Raw genomic sequence first — 17,801 nt, 5'->3', positions numbered from 1 at the left:
ATGGAAGATAATGAGAAGGAATTACAACTCCTCCCTATAAGTATGCCTTATACCACACCCTCCTACTCATGTGCCTCGCCATGGCCGTTGGATCTCATGGCTTTCCGATCAGACGACCACCAACGTTCCTTGGATGATGGTGGTGCAGGTGGAGGACCTTCCCTGGACCTCCAGCTGTCCATCAGTCTCCGGCCAATTAAGCCGCCGTTTGCGGCGGAGACGATAAAATGGCGAGTGCCCGAACAAATTCATAGCGCCGCCATGGAGAAAGCATACGCGGAGCGCGTGAGGGAGATGACACGGCGGGAAATAGAGATGGCGCAGTCGGAATTCGCACGTGCGAGGCACATGTGGGAGCGGGCACGTGAGGAGGTGGGGAGAGTAGAGAAGATGAAGGAAAGGGCCACGCGCCAATTTGATTCATGTATGGAGATTACTTGTCAATCTTGCAGAAAAAAGTTTAAACGTTAAATATTTTCTTTTAATTCATCAGCCATTGTTATTATAAAAGTAAATCAAATTTCTTACATAAATTTTCATAATTTTTGAAAATCTAGAAAAGAATGCTTAAAGATTCAACAAATATTTAACAAGCTAATATGACTCAATCGATCACAAATGTCTTATTTGTCAACTTGGCATGAGAGTTTAAAACATGTAATCCTACTCAATGTTTTAAAAATCGGGTTGAACCGGATGGTCGAACGGTTGGACCGGTAACCGGAGAAAAGAGTCGGACAACTAGCATTGATTTATGTCTATTTATGAACCGGAACGAACCGACTGATTTTTACAAAAACTCGGTTGAACCAGTTAAATTAAAACGGTTGAACCAGTTAAATTAAATGAAAAGACATGGAAATGAAACGTTTTGCATAGCAAATTTTGATGGTTTTTTCACATCTATTTAGATTTCTCTAAATAAAAACACATGATACATATTATGAAGTTTTTTTTGATGCGCATGTATTCATCTAAACTATATTTTGTTTTGGTTATATGTTTTATTTGAATTGATCTACAAGTTGTTTTATGTGTATTTTTAATGTTTGAATTTATGAACGTCAAATTCTTGATTTATGTATGTATGTAGTATGTATATGTGTATGGGAAAATAATAAAAAAAATGAAAATTATAGAAACTCGTTGACCCGACGGTCGAACCGGTTAAACTAAAAACCGGTCACCAAACCGGTTCAAGTAAAAAACCGATTTTAAAAACATTGATCATACTCCGATTTTTTTGGGGGTTATAAAATTATCCAATTTTTTACATAATATTACTATTTTTTGCTTGCAATATCTAAAATTCTAATCGAGAATTCTTCATTTTTTTTTATATTCTAAACTCATTTATGATAAAATTATGACTCTATCTGGAATATAAATTGATAAAAGAACCCAATAACTGTTAACAGATTATAACAAAAAATCATCAATTATTTACAATTTTTTTTTTGAGAATTCAGCCAATAATTATAAAAAAAATGCTCATATTATATATCTTATTATATTCTTTTCGTCTAAGAATAAGGGTTATATTATATATTTTACTGTATTCTCTATGTTTGACAAAAAAATATTATCGTGTTGTAATATTACTATAATTTTACTGTATTCTTTCAGTTTGACACATGATATTATCTTATTGTAAACTTTTATATATATATATATATATATATATATATATATATATATATATATATATATATATATAGTTTATCATAAAAATATTCTTCTCTTATTAAAATCTTGGTATTATCTAACCATAATTATATTTTTTTTTGTCTAACATGGGGTTTTGTTGCATTATAATCTTATCATATTCTCGTTGTTATTTAACATAATATTATATTACTATATTGTTATTGTAATATACGATATAATGTATCGTTTTATTATAATCTTCTAGTAATCTTTTTGTTATAGAGGTTTTTTTAGATGATATTATCTTATTATAATTCAAATATATCCTCTCTCTTTGACACAAGAACAAATCACTTGTCTAAAAATAAATATTTTTTATAATTTCTAATCTCTCTCTCTCTCTCTCTCTCTCTCTCTATATATATATATATATATATATATATATATATATATATATATATATATATATATTCTTTTTAAACATAATATTTTTTGTAATTTTTATATCGGTTTTATTTATTTATTTATTTTTTTTCTGAAAATAATTTTTTATGTAATGTTCTGATCTATGTTTCAATCTTATAGTAAAATAAAACATTATGTGAGAGAGAATGCATTAAGATAATATCATTTATCAAATAGAAAGAATATATAAAATTAATAAAATTGCTGATTTTTTGATTAGATGTTTTAATATTATGACATTTTTTGTTGAAAAAGTAATGACTCTATATATGCGAAAATTACAGAAAAATTTCTAATGAATAATGGCTAAAATCAAAGATTGTCGGTTAAATCCCAAATATTAAACAATTTTCAGTTTTTTGTCATTTTTAGTAGACAACAGCCGATTTTTTTTTTTTTTGGATAAAAAGTGGCATGATTTTATCGTTAATAAATTTAGAATAATGAGATTTTTATGAATTTTTTATATTTGAATTATCAATATTATTACTTTGTAGGTTTCTGTATAAAATACAAGAAAAAGTTGAAAATATATGTCTGATTGTCATTGATTTGATATGGAAAAAAAAATGAAAAGAATCATGTAAAACAAAAAAAGAAGCAGAAGTGATATGAACGATGACAACGTGTTCCGTTTGAAACCTTTTCATGTGCAAGTTGAATATTGTTGGAATGGAATCATTGTATCTATGTTGGTGGTTAATTCATATGGCAAGTAGCTGAAATTTCAAGTTTGAAATTGGAACAAGAATTGGAGTTAGAACTAAGAATACGAATAAGAATGTATTCATTATTTAGAACAAACAGTTATAACAATTGTATCCAATTTTGATTTTCAAAATGATTGTTCTTATTTATAGAAAAACTTGTATTTAATAATTAAATTATATCAACTTTTTGTTGACACTTTCTCTCGAGATGCCTTTACAATAGTGATATCGAGTAAATTACATTTCTTTTATCCCTATGGTTTATATATATGTACTGTTTTAGTCGAATTTTTAACTTTTTGACATGGCTCGTATCCGTGGTTTTCGAAAGTTGCACATGTGGTCCATGTGGTTGTTACCATCTAAAATGCTCCATTAGGTACGTGTGGAATGACAAAAATACACCTCTTTTTGTATTTTTATTTTGTCCTCTTTATTATGTTTATTTTAGGGTTGTAATTTGGTAAGTTTTCCCGTAACCCTTCTCATTCATTGATAAAATATATATACAGAAAATACAATAAAGGGGCCACACATAATGGGCCAGAATAATATACACGGCTATACACAATAAAGATAAATAATGATTAATAAATCGAGACCCACTAACAGCCCCCCACAGTGAGAACGGGAGGGGAGCGAACGTTTAAGCTGGAGCGAAAGTCTAAAAACAGTGAAGACGGCAGACTCTTAGTGAAGATGTCTGCATATTGAGAAGTAGATGGAACATGAAGGACCCGAACTTGACCCAAAGCAACCTTTTCACGAACAAAATGTATATCAATTTCAATGTGCTTGGTGCGTTGATGTTGAACCGGATTTGAAGCTAGATAAACTGCGCTTATATTGTCACAATAAACGATAGTCGCCTTTGTAGGTGAGTGATGAAGTTCACGCAACAAATTGCGAAGCTAGCAGGTTTCAGCAACAACATTAACAACACCTCGATATTCTGCTTCGGCACTAGATCTAGAAGTGGTGCCTTGTCGTTTGGAGGACCACGACAATAAATTAACACCAAGAAAAACGCAATAGCCCGATGTAGATCGCCTGGTAGTGGGACAGCCTGCCCAATCCACATCAGAGTAGGCAATGAGATCAGAGTCGGACTGAGAGTAGAGTTGAAGACCATATTCTATTGTGCCTCGAACATATCGTAAAACTCTCTTTAAAGAAGCAAGGTGAGGTTCTCGCGGGTCATGCATAAATAAGCATAGTTGTTGAACCGCGTATGTGAGATCCGGGCGAGTGAAGGTGAGATATTGGAGAGCACCGACAAGGCTACGATAAGCTGTAGGATCTTGGACTTTAGGGCCGGACCGTCAAGTTTGGGTGAAAGATCAGCTGGGGTGGTGACCGGTTTGCAGTGTAACATGCCAGCACGTTCTAAAATTTCCGAAGCATACTTTTGCTGAGATAAAAAGATGCCCTGTGAGTTTGGGTGAATAAGGTAGCGATGAAGAACCGTTACCCACTCCCGAGGATTGATGACCTCTTTGACCAGCTACAGGGAGCATCTTGGTTCTCCAAGATTGATCTGCGTTCGGGATATCATCAGATGAGGGTCAGAGAGGAGGATGTGCAGAAGACCGCGTTTCGGACGCGCTATGGTCACTATAAGTTTGTGGTGATGCCTTTCGGGCTCACCAATGCTCCTGCCGCGTTCATGGATCTCATGAACCGCGTGTGCAGACCGATGTTGGATCGGTCTGTGATAGTTTTCATTGACGACATCTTGGTATATTCCAAGACTCGAGAGCAGCATGAGGAGCACTTGCGGGAGGTTCTGGATACCTTGAGGAGGGAGAACTTGTATGCGAAGTTCTCCAAGTTCGAGTTCTGGTTGCGCGAGGTGCAGTTTTTGGGGCACCTTGTCAATCAGAACGGGATTTCGGTTGACCCGACCAAGGTGGAGGCCGTGATGAGATGGGAGGTTCCGAGGTCTCCATCTGAGATTCGGAGCTTTGTGGGATTGGCAGGCTACTATCGGAGATTCATTCAGGACTTCTCCAAGATAGCCGTGCCCCTGACCCGGCTGACGAGGAAGGCCGTGGTCTTTCGCTGGGGGCCTGAGCAGCAGGCTGCGTTTGAGACCTTGAGACAGAGATTGTGCGAGGCGCCAATCTTAGCCCTGCCGGAGGGCATGGAGGATTTTGTTGTATATTGTGATGCGTCCATCTCAGGTTTGGGTGCGGTATTGATGCAGAGAGGGCATGTTATTGTTGGGTTTTCTACGCATCAAATACACTCTAAAACTAGGTAGCGGAAAAATCGAAACAACGATATACCTAAGTGTACATGCAACCTATGGATCTATGGCTTCATGCTAATTACATCAACCCTAGAAAACTAAAACATAAGTAAGAAAACATACCTCTTATGTAGCCCTTGATCTCCATGCTTGAGATCTTGAACCTCCATGAAGTTGCTTGGATGAAAGGATCCAAACCAGAATCCCTCTAATGGTATCACACCCAATGACACCAAAGAGTGGAATAAAAATAACTAGGAGAAGGGTCAATTTCACAAACCCAAAGGGGTTAGAAATCGTCCCTAAGAGGGGGAGGAAGAAGGGATGGCGAAACTTCAAGCCAAGGTGCAAGGAGGAATGAAATCCCTAAGGCCCTATTTATAGCCTTGGATGCCTCCTAGGGTTTAGTACTCCTTCCCATGTGGGATGGAGGCCTAACCACGAAATTTCACTCCTTTCCCATGTGGGATGGAGTGATTTTCATCCAACCCTAATTCCATAAGGTTCTGGAACATTCCTGATTAACCAACTATCGATTAATGAACATTCAACCCTTTAATTAATTAAACTGTTAATTAATTCCCAAAATATATTTCCAAAATATATTTCCAATTAGTTTCTAATTAATTATTAACCATAATAATTAATAAACCAATTTCTCCTTTATTTATTCTACTCAATTTGGGTCTTGAGGGCAACCCAAAAGGACCCTGCTATTATTAGAAATATTAGCAATAGTTAATGACCTTGGACACTATTCCAACAGTCTCCCACTTGGACAAGTCATCAACTATACGAGGACTAATATTTCTCCAATAATCAACAGAGAGTTAGCCATCCAATGCAACTACCGAACTCTTGATCTAGTCAATATTCAGCCCTTAGATAAGTGATCAACTATCCCTTCGTTCTATGATATCTGTATGAATTCGAGACATGGATAATGGTCAATCTCAAGAATTCAAGATTATGTTTCCCGATATAGATTTGTGACGAATGCATCTGACTACTAAATTGAACACATCAATTCCAGTCAGGACTCGGCCAAGCACTTTAGATGTCAGCACCAAATCATCGAGGGGCCCAAAGATATCGCTTCTCCTATTAAGGCAGAAGGAACGAATAAACTTTGACTACATAGTTTTTGTCTATTTCATCATGTCACACATGGACATACCCTTTATAACTACCAGTTACGGTTAGCGTTGGAGTAGACCAATGCATAACAGAATCATAGAGCAAAACCCCGCATGCATGTAGGTTTGAAGAGAAGATATTATCGTCTTAGAATTACTGGTGACTGAATCCATGAAGTAATCTCTAAGCGTGGGTTGGTCCAATACTTAAATCTCTATTAAGCACTCATGAGTGTTAGCGCAATCTCTTTGCTATGTCCAATCGATATGGACAATCCACTAATACTCATGACAGTCTTGAATCACTACTTACTTCCAAGAGTATGACCGACTGTGGACGTTTGAGTAAATTAATACTCGGGAAGTGGGTTCCAAACATGCAAAAGTGAGAACGCAGTGATAGGCTAATTGAAATGACCGAAATCCATCATATATTAAGATCACCACTTAATAATCGCCAAATCAAATTAAAACTTATACTGCTTAAAGTTCTCGGGTTTTAAAACAAACCAAACTAAGAGTGTTTAAGCCAATTCATTTGCAAATCTAATGCCTCTCGACTTTTTCTGACTGTCAGACATGGTCAATGACATCGGCTTATGGAATGGGTCGACAAGATTATCTTTCGATATGAATCATTGACTATGATGTCTTTACATTTGACTCACTATCAAATGTGTTGGTACTTACTGAGTATGTTTCATGTGAGCTCGTGTGACTTGGGATCCATACTCGAGGTAAGTTCACCCAAAGTCACAAGAAACTTCATAAGGACCATCAATGATTGAATTTCAACAAAGATGTCACTAATGAATCGCTTTCAGTCACATTGTCCACTAACCAACTGCAATATACTCTAAGTATGTTAAATCCACTATGGTGTATTACCTGATACTCTTTCAAGCTAATATATCACCATTCAGTAAAAGCACGAATTCCGACTGCGAACGGAATTGCCTTTATTAGTGCGGAACTTAGCATCAATGTCACTCTTACAATGATCTCTTCCATACTATCAAGATCATCTCTTCTATCCTCCAAGGTCACTTAAGAATGTTCTTGATCTTGATTCATTGATTCTTGCCAAATTGATCTAATCAAAATTGTCATGCTCAAGGCATACGAGTCATTGGATCAAGTACATGTCCTGGCATTTATGATCGATCCCATAGCAGAAGCATGTGGGACACGACTCATTTGCTTTAGCTCAATAGTAGAACTAGGACATTAGCATTGCTCAATGTCATGCCAGCCTAAACTCCTTTTTGAGTTCTGCATGTCGAGTTTCCTCAACATTCAATGTACTTTGGCTTAATCCAATGAATCACTTTGATCTATCTCCATAGATCCTTATTATGCACGTGTCTTGTATCTCCCATGTATATCATAGCGAAACAGTTCTCATACCAAGCCAAGCTTTTACACCTGCTAAGTTAGAATATAGTTTCCTATAAATCGTACATTGTCTATGTACAATACAAGGGTGACTACAGTGCTCCCACTAGCACTGACATATATATGGCTTATCTATGTTTCTCGAAATTCAAACTCCTTGAACTTTTCTCATTGAAACAAAGATTCCAATTACTCCCACTAGCTTTGACATATGTATGGCTCATCTTTATTTCTCGAAATTCATACACTTTGAACTTTCTCCTTGAAATAATGATCCATCTTGCGAGATGCTTATTTCGGTCCATAAATGAACTTGTTAAGCTTACACATCTTTCAAAACCTATCTTGGTTTAATTATGTGTTTGTTCCTATCCATGATTGTCTCTACTTGAAGATCCGCTTGCACCTAAGGGTTAAGGTCAAGTGCTAGGTCTACCAAATAACAACATACATGGATTGAATCTCGCTTTCCAATTCCTCTTTCTATATTATTGCCTTTAGGGCCTACCATAGCTTCCGATAGCTGGTACACTCTGATTGCTATCTACCAGTGACTCAAATACCTTAGCAATATAAACTCTTATATAACTAGGTCCATGACGTCTTCTATCAGATCTATAAGGAAAAATGGAAATATGTCAGTTTCCTTAATAGCTCTTTCAATTCCAAATTGAATGTTATGTCCAACTTTAGGCTCTTCGTTGGTTGGATCTCGAATCTTATCAAGATCAATGTGGCTCCCACTAGCCCTTTTGGAAATCAGCTCCCTCTCTCGGAAGACTGCCCTTCCAGCAACATACATTTTGTTCTCATAAGGATTGTTAAACAATTATCCAAAATGATTGATAGGTTCTCCAACGAGATAACACATCTCTATTCAATGTCCCAGATTGTCGAGCGCTTCAACGACGAGCGTAAGCCTCATAATCGTAGACTTACAAATATGGAAGTGAGGATAGAATCCCACTTCACATATCATAGAGTGTTTCAGGAACCTACTTAGTTGGCACAAGACCAAAGGACTTCTTGTAACACTATTCATGGTACAATCCACGATTTGTTAGCAAATACAGTGCGACTCATCTAGTACAAAATCAATGAACGATTTGTTTCTCTATCCAACTAACACTTCCTAGTGGCAGTGTTTTGGGAGGAGACAGATCATGAAACTTTTTCACAATTACTTAGATGATCGATAAAGTTTGCACTGAGATTCTCACTATGAGTGTCTCATCCTATTGCCCAATTGATTCTCAACTTCACTTTATGAGAGCTCTGAACACCTGAAAGGTTTCAGACTCACATTCATACGAAGTTGGTATCACCATGTATTGCGATTAATCTGAACGGTCCATTAGTGTAAACTAATTCCAACAGATACTCACATCAACCAGTGAAACATTCATCATCTATCTTGATAAACAAGATTTGCATTTATCATGAGACTCGAGGTCAAATGATATCCAAAATCCGATCCAACTGGATACTTGGTAATGCATTTCTCGTTTATGTATCCAAGACTATGATTCCACAAATACATTTCACCCAAAACTTTGGATGTATTTGAATCAGTACATATTGTGGTCATTCTGAACGATCCATTAGTTGAACTAACATCAACAGATATTCACAATAATACACCTTATTTAAATGTTCGAATCAATTTTGAACGATTGCTACTATACTAGCTTCATAGATTTCATGACTTTCTTTTAACATGTTAGAATGCTCTACATTTAAATAAGTCAGAACTATCTCATGAATTAGTATAAAAAATTTTAGTTATATTACCATAGACTAAACTCTTGAGGAGAATTGTCATTTGATCCCATGAATGTAGCAAGGGCTTGGCATTCATGATCAAATTATCTTCTCCATGTTCTAGTCTTCTTACTTCATTTTAGTAACTGCACATTCTTGCAAATGTCAGTACTAATCCTTAGTAAAATACTCAAGGTTTAGAAGTAATGTTTTGATGGCATTATAAATTCATATATTTTTTTGAATAACAAACATGAAAGAACTAGTTATCTTTTGATCCAATGGAAAGTAGCACGGGCTCGTGATCCATGATCAAATTTAACTTCTTCATGTTCCAGTCCTTTCACCTCAAATATACATTTGGGCAAGTTTGATTTCTTAGTCCTTTTCTTGTTAAGGAAACGAGCAACTATCAGAACATGTCTTAGAATAAGCCTTCCTTTGTCCTAGGTATTAGGGCCTAGATTAGGTATACCCACACTAATCGCCTTTTAAACCGTGTGCAATTGGCTTTCTTCTTCTTGACACTTCTATTAATGATAGTAAAATATGGGAGTGTTTTGAAGTTTGAGTTTCTATGACTGCCATGTTAATTCCAAAAGGAAACTTTAACATGCTCCACAACTCCTTCATGGTCATTCCAAGTTGTTCATATCAAAATCAAAATGAATTGATTATATGTACATGTCAGCTAGTCGATTAATCCTAGTCAACTCCTAACTCAAGGAAATTCCATTTTACTTCAATATGTCATTTTACAACGTACATTTGACAATTGCTCTTTCTAACACTTTAGAATGCAATGTTTGAAGTAACCAAGGAATAGCTTTAACAAATGCATGATCTTTCTTTTCGTTTATGAGAACTACTCCCAAACTACGAATTTGACAAGATTGATCATCCTCATAGCTAATCCTTTCAAAGGTTTTATAGCAGTAGATTTTAATGGATAAGGTTATAGACATCATTCAATAACAAATTCCATTATAGTTTGTTTTACTTATCCTTAGAAAATAATCACCCTAAATAAAATTATTTTATAAGGCTAGGATCCATATTTGGCTCCATGATGTGTAAAGGGATGCCGTAAACACACCATAAAGTTATTTAGGTAGGCAAAGCCCTTTGCCAATTTCGATCACCACGAAATTCCTAGATCTTTGAGATTCATTGACTATCAATGGCATGTTAATCTCGAATTATGTTCATCTCAAATTCAATGACGGGGTCGCCGCGGATCATTGAACAGATGGTGAATCGACCATACAAAACCGCATGGTCCCCGGCTCAAGTTACGCTTGAGATTCGCGAGTTCCACATCATTCTCTACTTATACTCTCCAATTGACGTGCCGGTTAACCACGCGAGCTCCATCAACAAGTTATAAAGAGAATGTGCAACTTTTATGGATAACATAAAATTCACATTAAATAGATTGAGAATTAACCTTACAAAATTGCATGGTCCCCGACTCTTGCGAGTTCCATATCATTCTCAACTATACCCTATATTGATGTGCCGGTTAACCACACGAGCTCCATCAACAGAATATAAAGAGAATGTGCAATTTTCATGGATAATATAAACTCACATTCTATTAATAAAACGGGATTTTGTTTTATACTTGTATTTAAAATACTTTTAGATTGACCATTATCACTATCAAACCCTTTCGGTAACTCCATTCACAAAATGCAATTGGGCGGTGAGGGTGGTAAGCGCGAAGCATATTAAAAACCGACCTCATTAGGAATCAAAGAGACCTCCTTAAACCCCTACATTAGAACGGGTGAGCCTAGTCGATGTAAGACTGACAATGTCAATATTTAAACACACGAGGGCGCATGTTGTAACTTTCTTATACATATAATAGACACAATTCTAATATATATAAATATAAGGGGTAAATTTAAAACTCTTTAAATTTAGTTGTCTATTATTAATTCTCATTAATTGCGAGGACGCAATGTAACAATTAATAAATCAGAAGGGGGTAATATTCAAATTTATAAATCTCTTTTATAAATAATATTAAATATTTAAATTCACTATTTAAATAATAGATAAATATTCAAATTCAAATAAACACATAAATATTCAAATTCAAATAAACATATTTAAACAATATTTATCTATTAATAAATATTCAAATTCAAATAAACACATAAATATTCAAATTCAAATAAACATATTTAAACAATATTTATCTATTAATAAATATTCAAATTCAAATAAAACATTTAAATAATATTTATCAATTTCTAGATTTAAAACATTTTAAAATTTGGTAATTATCCATATTTGATAAAGCTTCATATTTGAAAAATGGAAAAAATCTGAAAACCCTAATTCTGCTGAGCTCACGTCGTGAGCTCTAAGCTCTCACGTCGTGAGCTGCGACTAAGGTATTATCAATTACGAATTTTTCAATAATCCTTCTACCATTCAATTTCAAACAAAGTTTTACAGAAAACATGGATCTAGGGTGAACATAACCATGAACCAGTCTCTGATACCACTGTTGGGTTTTCTACGCATCAAATACACTCTAAAACTAGGTAGCGGAAAAATCGAAACAACGATATACCTAAGTGTACATGCAACCTATGGATCTATGGCTTCATGCTAATTACATCAACCCTAGAAAACTAAAACATAAGTAAGAAAACATACCTCTTATGTAGCCCTTGATCTCCATGCTTGAGATCTTGAACCTCCATGAAGTTGCTTGGATGAAAGGATCCAAACCAGAATCCCTCTAATGGTATCACACCCAATGACACCAAAGAGTGGAATAAAAATAACTAGGAGAAGGGTCAATTTCACAAACCCAAAGGGGTTAGAAATCGTCCCTAAGAGGGGGAGGAAGAAGGGATGGCGAAACTTCAAGCCAAGGTGCAAGGAGGAATGAAATCCCTAAGGCCCTATTTATAGCCTTGGATGCCTCCTAGGGTTTAGTACTCCTTCCCATGTGGGATGGAGGCCTAACCACGAAATTTCACTCCTTTCCCATGTGGGATGGAGTGATTTTCATCCAACCCTAATTCCATAAGGTTCTGGAACATTCCTGATTAACCAACTATCGATTAATGAACATTCAACCCTTTAATTAATTAAACTGTTAATTAATTCCCAAAATATATTTCCAAAATATATTTCCAATTAGTTTCTAATTAATTATTAACCATAATAATTAATAAACCAATTTCTCCTTTATTTATTCTACTCAATTTGGGTCTTGAGGGCAACCCAAAAGGACCCTGCTATTATTAGAAATATTAGCAATAGTTAATGACCTTGGACACTATTCCAACAGTTATAGCTTACGCTTCAATGCAGCTGAAGCCTCACAAGGCGAATTACCAGACGCATGATTTTGAGCTGGGGGCTATTGTTTTTGCCCTCAAGATTTGGCATCATTACCTCTATGGGGTTCATTGTACCATTTACACGGACCACAAGAGCCTGAGGTATCTCATGGACCAGCATAATCTGAATATCAGTGGCTTGATGTGGTAAAGGATTACGATTGCGAGATCCTCTACCACCCGGGGAAGGCCAATGTTATGGCTGATGCGCTTAGCCGCAAGGTAGCACCGATCAGGGACATTTGTCTGAGAATGACAGTAGTGACTCCACTATTGGAACGGATCCGAGAGGCCCAATAGGAGGCAATGAAGGAGGAACACCGGAAGAGCGAGCGTATTGTGGGTCAGGTTTCCTCCTTCGACTATGATAGCCGAGGGTTGTTGACCCTTCACCGTAGGGTGTGGGTCCCCTATCATGGAGGCGTGCGTCAGATATTGATGGAGGAGGCGCACAAATCCAGGTTTTCTATTCATCCCGGGGCGACGAAGATGTATAGGGATCTTCGTCTTGACTATTGGTGGCCCTGCATGAAGCGGGACGTAGCATGGTATGTGGAGCGGTGCTTGACCTGCAGGAAGGTCAAGGCCGAGCACCAGAGGCCACACGACAAGATGCAGCCGTTGGATATTCCCATGTGGAAATGGGAAGATATTACCATGGACTTCATCACCAAACTTCCCAGGACCGCACGGGGAATGGATTCTATATGGGTCATTGTGGATCGGTTGACCAAGAGCGCCCATTTTATACCGATCCAGGAGAGTATATCGGCCGAGAAGCTGGCCAACATTTACATTCGGGAGGTGGTGGCTCGGCATGGAGTGCCGGTCTCCGTGATTTCCGACAGGGATGTACGGTTTACTTCCAGGTTCTGGAAGAAGTTCCACGACGAGTTGGGTACTCGTCTGCACTTTAGCACTGCATTTCACCCGCAGACGGATGGTCAGAGCGAGCGGACCATCTAGACTTTGGAAGATATGTTGCGAGCGTGTGTACTAGATTTCGGTGGTAGCTGGGATACTTACCTCCCGTTGGCTGAATTCTCCTACAACAACAGCTACCACGCGAGTATCGACCGTCCTTCCTTTGAGATGTTATACGGGAGGAAGTGCAGGACCCCGATATGTTGGGGTGAGGTTGGCCAGAGGGTCATGGGGATCACCGAAGTGGTGCTCAAGACGACAGAAATAATTCAGCAGGTCAGGAGCAGGCTTCAGACTGCACAGAGTCGGCAGAAAAGCTATGCCGACAAGCGCCGTTCAGACCTGGAGTTCCAGGTTGTTGGATTAGTGTCTAAGTCCATAACTATAATTGGTATGTACTTGACCCGACTCGGCATGGTCCATTTGGGTTGCATGGCATCAGAACATTTGGATAGACCGTTTGTGAGGAGAAGACATTTTGTGACATATTAATATATTATAAGTTCTAATATATTAATATGAAATCATGTTATTTAATTAGTATTGATCGAGAATTAATTTGGACTTAATTTAGTGATCAAAAGGAGACTAATTAAATATATGGGGATTGATTGTGTAAATCATTCATTCTTATATATATGGGCTTATGATCCATGATTCCTTATGTTGGATTTAACCCATGTGGTGATCCATGGATACTCCATGGAGGTTAAAACCCATGGAGCATAAGGAATGGGTAAAGACATGGGTTACATGGTGTAACCCTAATATGCACACTATATAAGGACCCCTTTAGCTCAAGAAATTGGCACTAGTGATACATATATGAGGGCTAGCCGAATTTTAGCATGAGTGTCTTCTTTTCATGGTTATTCCAAGTGTTGATGATGTTGTGTGAACCATTTGAGGTGTCACACTTGGGGCACTAGGCTCTCGAGCTACATGGAGTCAAGCTACATCAACAAGGTATGTATTTCTATCTAGTTTATTACCCAAGTATCAATGTTTTGTATGCTAGTTAGGGTAATACCTTGGAATAGTCATATTTGCATGTATAATAGAGAAAGCATAGATCCAAGGTATTTAGGGTTGCATGTACACATAAGAGTGTTAGAATGCTCAAAACCCAACAGTGGTATCAGAGCCTAGGCTTGTTTTCTTGTTATACTTGCTAAAATTGCTGAAAAATCGAAGTTTTTTGCTGTCTGAACAACAGACTCGGCGAGTCCATAAAGGGACACGACGAGTCCAAGGCAAAACTCATCAAACTTGCCGAGTTGGTTCATGCACTTGACGAGTTGGACCCCCAGACAGCATATCTTCGACTGTTTTGGCTGGAATTGGACTAGGAACATTACCCTAAACTGTTTTTCAACTTATAAACTTGTTTTTGATGTGGTAATGTTCATGCTAATCCAATTTCAAAGATAATTGTCAATAGATTCATGTTTTGTATTAGTTTAATGGTTAGTCTAATTACATGAAAAAGTTTGATTGAATTATCTTGTTCTTATGAGTTGCTTAGATTAATAGAAAAGTTATGTGAAATTGTTGTTTTCAATCCAAATTAATCTAAGAGTTGATTCTAAAATGTGTTTTTGTAACTTGTCCTCAAGTTAGATGAAAAATCACATTTAAGAATCATAAAACTCATAAATATTTCATAAGTTATGAATAAAGGAAAAGTTACATTCTTTTAATAGTTTAAAGTCTTCCATAACTTGTCCTCAAGTTATGGAACTTGAAGAGTTTTTTGTATTAAAACTACTTTAAACACATAAATTATGGAATTGAATAGTTTTGAATAGTTTCAAAACTTGCCCTCAAGTTTTGGAATTTGAAAAGTTTTCCCTTATGAATTCTTTAATTCCAAGTTAAACCCTTAGAATTTTAAAAGTTAAAATTCAACCCTTATACTTTATAGTATTATAAGTTAATAATATATATATATATATATATATATATATATATATATATATATATATATATATATATATATATATATATATATATATATATATATATATATATATATATATATAAGAGCAAGTTAGTCTTACCGTTAGTAGGCCTCATTCACGAAGCCGGTCTATAAGGGGGGTATAAGGTTGTTGCCTATAAAATGGCAGCTTAATGGGTGTCCACTCTCACCCACCACTTCCTTGACTGGTGGAGGGTCGTTAGCCGAACGGGTAGGACAAGGACTATAATTCTCCCTTCATTAAAAGTATTAATGATAAATACTAAGTAACTAAACACTTATAAATTCCCAATCTTAGTTACTTAGGAAAATGTGAATAAGGTGCTAACCCATGAAATTACACTTTGCACTTTGCTTAAGTCGGTTAGTGGAGCGCGTGTGGTTAACCGGCACACTAGCTTGATTTAACAAGGTAGGCAAAGGGTTTCTTAAAGTTTATCATAGGCCGGTGGAGCGTGTGTGGTTAACCGGCACATCGGTTGGGTGATAAACATTTAAGAGTACCAAGTAATTTGCATGGTTACTTCACACCTTGTTTTGTGATCATCGCCATCCCAGTCACAAAACCTGAATAGCACACTCGAGATTGACAATGGTAACACTGGATATCTAGAAAAACCTTTCTCTTCCCAATGGAAAGGGATCGGCCATATTCAACTCGGTTGACCAAATGGTAAAGAGAAAGTCTAAGTCTGTGATAGTCCCGTATAACATTTCCATAGAGTCCATATGTTTATATTGCCAAAGGAAGGGGCATTGGTTACAAAACTGCCTATTTACCTGAAGGATTATAGGGTTGATCAAGTCAAGATGTTTGATTCTACTTCAGGTGAAGTCCACTATCTAACTCTGTTAAGTTTCTATTCTGAGATTCTCATTACATGATGTGACTAGGTCACATTTTGTTGTTTTAAGAATCAAAGAAAAGTGAAGAAACTTAAAGGAAGTATATGCTGATTCTAATCGCGAAGATGGATTTCGATCGCATGGTTCAGTGATCAGAATTTTTGAGCTGTTGCTTAGGAATTATGATATATTGCTTAGGAACAGATAACAAGTTTTTCATATGCATTTGCATTGTAAGGATAAGTTTTTTCCGCAAAGTTTTGAAATAAAATAAAAAGGTTTTAATTTTATATTTATTTTAAATATCCTTACAGTGACATTTGTGAAAAATGGTTGTTTATATGATTCCATTGATAGCAATATTGGAAAAATGGATTTGATTCTTTCGTGGTAGTGTCATAATTTACCAAATAAGGAAAGATTCTTATCACCCAAGGTTTCAGTTGGATAGAAACTTGGAAATCATGCAAGTTGTATAGTATGATGAATGAGAATTTTCATCTTTGGAAAATTAAGATTAATTCCTTGTTCACATGTATATGTGAGTCAAGTGAAGGACTAAGGGATCGAGTACACATTCTGGTGCACTGATCAAGTCCACCACAAAAGATTGATAAGACTATTCGTCATGATTTACTAAAGTTTAGTAAATATGGTTGTACTTACAAGTTTAAGTATAATTCTGAAACATTGAAAAAGTTTCGATGTATGGCAGAACGAATGAGAAGAATCAAATTAGGCAGAAAGATAAAAGTTTCTCAAATCTGAAAAGATGGGAGAGTACTTTATTATCATGTTATATGATCATCTTAATGATTGTGAGACCATATCACAATTCATCCTCTAGGGACATCTTAGTGCATTCTTATGGCTAAGAAGAGGAGTCATGAATTGTTGGAATGGTTAAATCAAGAAGACGAGTCATACTTCATTCCAAAACAAGTATTAGAGTCATACTCCAAGACTGTAAGTTGAGTGACATATCTTAAAGAAAGGTTTATAACACTTGTCAAATGTAAGAGTAAAAGCGTCCTACTCTTGTACATTTGAAATTGGTAAGTTGTGATGTTTTGGATAAAACAAAGACCAACCTAGGCCAATTGTGTGAAGTGTTTGTCTTGATAAAGAGTCCGCACTATCTCTTGAATATTTGACAAGTGAGTCTTATATGTCAAGAGGACAGTGGGAGTCTTAGAGATCTTGGAAAAACTTCAAGATCTAATCAAGAATAAAACCTGTAGTTCATCACTAGCACACGACTTGAGGTTTATAACCTATCGTGTTGACATATTCCTACTTCTGTGCCCATTCCAGTGA

The 17,801-nt window shown here is 36.3% G+C and overlaps 1 protein-coding gene across 1 annotated transcript; it reads left to right on the top strand.

Moving 5' to 3' along the window:
• LOC145111181 (uncharacterized) lies at positions 1-471 on the top strand. The gene has a single exon (XM_079047467.1). The coding sequence runs from the start codon at positions 1-3 to the stop codon at positions 469-471; it is 471 nt and encodes a 156-aa protein (XP_078903593.1).
• Positions 472-17,801: the final 17,330 nt, after the last annotated feature.

Source organism: Lactuca virosa, chromosome 5 (assembly GCF_052849685.1).
Source record: "Lactuca virosa cultivar CGN04683 chromosome 5, Lactuca_virosa_CGN04683_v6, whole genome shotgun sequence".
NCBI lineage: Eukaryota > Viridiplantae > Streptophyta > Magnoliopsida > Asterales > Asteraceae > Lactuca > Lactuca virosa.
Note: the sequence above shows the minus strand (reverse complement) of the source record. Positions and strands in the feature narration are given on the sequence as shown.